General features: G+C 37.9%; 1 protein-coding gene across 2 annotated transcripts in view; it reads right to left on the reverse strand.

The window, feature by feature from the left end:
- The window catches only part of MANSC4 (MANSC domain containing 4), an 8,723-nt gene extending 5,833 nt beyond the window's left edge, over nucleotides 1–2,890 (reverse strand). For both annotated transcript variants that reach the window (XM_017507082.2, XM_017507083.2), the window contains exon 1: nucleotides 2,201–2,890. In XM_017507082.2, coding sequence (XP_017362571.1) covers nucleotides 2,201–2,429 — 229 coding nt within the window. In that variant the 5' untranslated portion in view covers nucleotides 2,430–2,890. The remainder of the gene's footprint in view (nucleotides 1–2,200) is intronic.
- Nucleotides 2,891–4,743: the final 1,853 nt, after the last annotated feature.

Here is a 4,743-nt window from a genome sequence, read left to right on the forward strand (position 1 = left end):
GGGTTTCACCATGTTGTCCAGGCTGGTCTCAAACTCCTAACCTCAAGTGATCTGCCTTCCTCGGCCTCCCAAAGTGCTGGGATTAGGGGCGTGAGCTACCACGCCCAGCCAAGGCGTCAACTTCTTTAATAAAATAAGATTACAGAGGGCTAGCGTCTGATTACCAGACCTCAGAGTATGCCTAAAACTGTGGATCTGCTGCTCGCAGAACCTGTACTGCTTCTGTGTAGGTGAATTGTGAGGAGTTAATCTCCATCATTACTTGTAGGACATCCTCATGTTTCTGCACTCTATTTTTCCAGGAGAAAGAATAATACAAAAATTAGTCAATAATACAATGTAAATAAATTATAGATTATAAATACATTCCCTGAGAACTGTGCTGTAAAGTTGAAAAGAAAGAAAAAATATTCAAACTTAAGACATTTACATTTCTGATGAGAAAGTAGTTGATTGTGTAGAGGACAATTTTAAAACATGTTTTACATTCCTTGTGTACATTTCAGCATCCCAGCTCTGAGCAGGATTGTGGCATTTTTAAAGTTATGGCTTCCAGCTAAAAACTGGAATGTGCCTTCCTGTTCTTTCTTATTCTGAAAGAAGAAAGCCACAACTGGGAAGTTTCAGAGGCTCTAAAATCATGGGATTGCCCTATATGCTGACAGTATCCCCGACAGTCCAAAGGCCAGAGCTTTCCTGCTGTGGAGTCAGGTAAATTCATGCTATGGGAAAATTCAAAACAATGTACTGCCCCTCCACCATCTCTGCTCAGTGCGGCCTTATGGGACTTAGATGCATCTGGAAGGTGGAAATCTGGATTGGCTATCTTTTCAAAAAGATTTCCTTTTATTAAATTAATCATAACTCCAATTTTCATCTCAAAAATCTTACATACATAATTGGGCAAGAGACATTGGAAGTTAACAAGTTGATATGAAACCATGGAAAGAAAGTATAGAACAACCAAGGGAATTATTTTAAAGTGCTTTGTTGCTTTTGCTGTTTCAAGTAGCTTTAAAATATTGGAAAAATGAAAAAGAAATGAAAGTTTTTAGGCAATTATAACTTGAAATTCTGCAATAATAAACATTCCTAATTGCAGGTCTTGATCATATTGTATGGATGCAGTCTCCACCCAGATTCCATATTACAGACAAAACATCTATGAGGAATATTTGGAAATATGATTTGGGGCAGGTATTTGACATATATCACCCTATTTCTTTCAAAACATGAATCGCACTCTAAATTCTTTTTCAATACATTCCACATTTATTAAACCCAAGACAGCACATTTTAGTTTAGGGGTGTGTGTGTGTGAGAGAGAGAGAGAGATAGAGAGAAAGAGAGCGTCAGTCTCGCTCTGTTACCCAGGCTGGAGCGCAGTGGCGTGATCTTGGCTCACTGCAACCTCTGCCTCCTGGGTTCAAGCGATTCTCCTACCTCAGTCTTCCAAGTAGCTGGGATTATAGATGTCTGCCACCACACCCACCTAATTTTTGTATTTTTAGTAGAGACGACGTTTCACCATGTTGGTCAGGTTGGTCTCCAACTCCTGATCTCAGGTGATCCACCTGCCTTGGCCTCCCAAAGTTCTGAGATTACAGGCATGAGCCACTGCACCTGGTCCAGCACATTAAAAAAAAATTGACGAGATACTAATATCACCAAAATGTACTTTGAAAGGGAAATTATAGTAAATATTTGACTGGATTAGTGGTTCACATCTGTAATCCCAGCACTTTGGGAGGCTGAGGCAGGAGGATCACTTGAGCCCAGGAGTTCAAGACCAGCCCAGGCAACATAGTGAGGCCCTGTCTCTAAAAATTTAAAATAAAATGAGAAATAAATAAATATTCAAAAATCATATATTTTATATTTTCAGCTGTAAAAACATTGTAAATTAATTTTGGGAGAAATATTTTCATTTAGCATTTTGGTGAAGAAAACAGGATGCTATTTCCTGTAGGTTCTATTGAATTCTGGGTCATTATTAGATCTGTAAATAGAGCCTGCTCTGGCCCAGACTGTGAAATCAGTTTCAATGGCTCTCTTTCCTCTCCCTCTCTCTCCCACACCCCAGGGCATCTTCTCTAGTCCTTTGCAACTATTTACTGGCCTCTACCTAGGGCTCCTCACTTAGGTCTTCATCCTTGGAAATTTCCTCTTATTTTTGCCCAAGCATATCATGATTACTTACCATCCTTCCGAAGACAGCAGCTCCTACTGCACTTCTGGCCCATGCTTTCAGAATAATACTTCAAGAACTGGGCTCCCATCTTCTGAGACTCCTCCAGATCGACTAGAAGACCTGGGAAGCGGCGGATCCAGCAGTCTCTGTAAAAAATGGTAGGTGAGCAGAGAGAGTCTGATGTCCATCCCATGCTCAGGAGCAATATTACGTTCACTACTACCACTGCCACATGCATTTTCCTGTATGAAGGAAGACTCGAAGATAAATCTGATTTCCAGACAGAAGCTGAACACAGGAGTTTAGGACAGTCTCTGGAATGTCAGGGGTGTTGCTAAGGGAGAGCTTCCTTGGAGCGTTTCTGTAGAGTCACTTTCTAGAAAAATGAGATGATTCTTTGACTGCATATTGATTTTTCTTTTCTTTCTTCCCAATCGAGCCCCAGGTGAACATTTGATTTGCTGGCGTTCTTTCTGAGCACTTTCCAGGCTATTTCAATGCTGTGTCCCTTAGCATCTTAAGACATTTTCTTCTTTTTTTGCTTTTCTTTCTCTGAATGTGAATAGTCACAGACACCTTTTGCTAAGTGAATATAAAGACAAGCGGAAACCTTAGTCAGGAGTCTTTCTGAGGGAAACAATGAGTTAGTCATTTGACGTCAGATAAAGAAGTATCCATTTCATCATAAACAAGACATGATTTTGTGAGGGCACTTCTGTTTGATTTTTAAGAACTTGTGACTGCAGATTGTATTTTAAAAAATCATCTCTATTTCTTTAAATTTAAGTTCCGACATTGAGGTTCACTAAAAAAAAGTTTTTGCACTGGTTTGGGTTTTTGTTCTTAATTAAATAAAAACCTTGGTCAGGCACAGTGGCTCACACCTGTAATCTCAACACTTTGGGAGGCTGAGGTGAGAGATTGCTTGAGCCTGGAAGGTGGAGGTTGCAGTGAGCCAAGATGACACTACTGCACTCTAGCCTGGGTGACAGAGTGAGACCCTGTCTCAGAAAAACCAAACCAAACCAAACCAGTCCAAACAAACTAACAAACAAAAGATACTAGGAATGGTGGAATGTTTTTAAATTTCTAAATAGTAATAAAATCATTTCAATTGCAATCCTCAAACATTTAAAAAGGCAGTAAAAATGTACTCTCACTTTTATGAAAGCTGTGGGTTTCATATCCTGTGATGTTCAAGGTGACAAATTAGTTCAAAGCATAAAACTGTTGCTTTTTTGTATCCAGTTTTGTATGAAGCATTAGTGATAATCAGCTTTTGGCACAAAGCACTGTACTGTTTCTTTTTTAAAAAGAAATTTTCTAATCTGTGATCTCTATTTCTTTTATACCTTTTTATACAATGACTCATTCACCTTCTTGACACAAAAATCATTAGCATTCTTTGAACTTTCATCTCTTTGCCCATTTCCTAATAATAGTCTAATTATTACATATCTTTATTTTTAGAAGCATGTGATAATATTTGATAATGAAAAGGAAAGTAGTTAAGACTGAATAGCTTTAAATATGAAACACTTCATAAATATTAAACAATTCTTCTGAGCAAAAATTATATTATACACTAACTCCTAACTTTGCCTAAGCCACATAAAATACACAAAATGATAAATATTTTATTTTAATGAACTTCTTATAGAAAGCGAATTTCATTTGCTTACCTGCAAAGACTCAGACGATTCCATCTGTTCTGAAGGGATAGGGAAGAGAGTTTTATAATGGCAAAGGAAGGGACAAATGAGCAACAACAAATTACTCTTGTTTTTTTATGAGATTCCATAGCTATTTCCCTTAGAAAATGCCCTCAAGACATAAACACAAAGGTCTGCTGTCTAATCTTATGATCATCTAGTCTTTGAGTCATATTAAATATAGGTTCTTTTGTGTGCCATATTTTCTTGAAGTTCTCATGTTCCCTTTAGGGATAATAGAACAATCCACAATTAACCCTTTTGCTCTCAGATTGTATTTAAATAAAGATCAAAGTTTCATTTTAAAGGATCTAGAAATCTTGGCCAGGCAGGGTGGCTAATGCCTATAATCCCAGCGCTGTGGGAGGATGAGGCAGGAGGACTGCTTGAGCCTAGGAGTTCGAGACCAGTCTGGGCAACATAGGGAGATAGGGACTCTACTAAATAAGTAAGTAAGTAAGTAAATAAATAAATAAATAAATAAAGCCCTGCAGGGGCTGGTGCTATTAAGAAAAAAAAGAAAAAGAGGATCTACAAGTCTCAATGTAAAAACGTGCTTTAAAATTTTTGAACTTTTTTTGGTGATTGCACAAAGTCTGGAAATGGATAACTTCTTGGGGCCAAGTATTTTGGAAAGAAATGGTAGAAGCTGGAATGCCGAGGTAGAGGGAGGCATCCATAACAATCTCAAAACTTGTCCTTGGGTGCTGAAATTGCAGAAACCATGAAGCAATGCAACTGAATCAAAAGTTGGTATAAGGTCTTGTTATCAAATACCCAGAACCATTACACTGTTGCAATGTGGCAATACATTATATTTCTTTTTTTTTTTTTTTTTTT

This window comes from Cebus imitator, unplaced genomic scaffold (assembly GCF_001604975.1).
Source record: "Cebus imitator isolate Cc_AM_T3 unplaced genomic scaffold, Cebus_imitator-1.0 Scaffold367, whole genome shotgun sequence".
In the NCBI taxonomy this organism is placed as follows: domain Eukaryota; kingdom Metazoa; phylum Chordata; class Mammalia; order Primates; family Cebidae; genus Cebus; species Cebus imitator.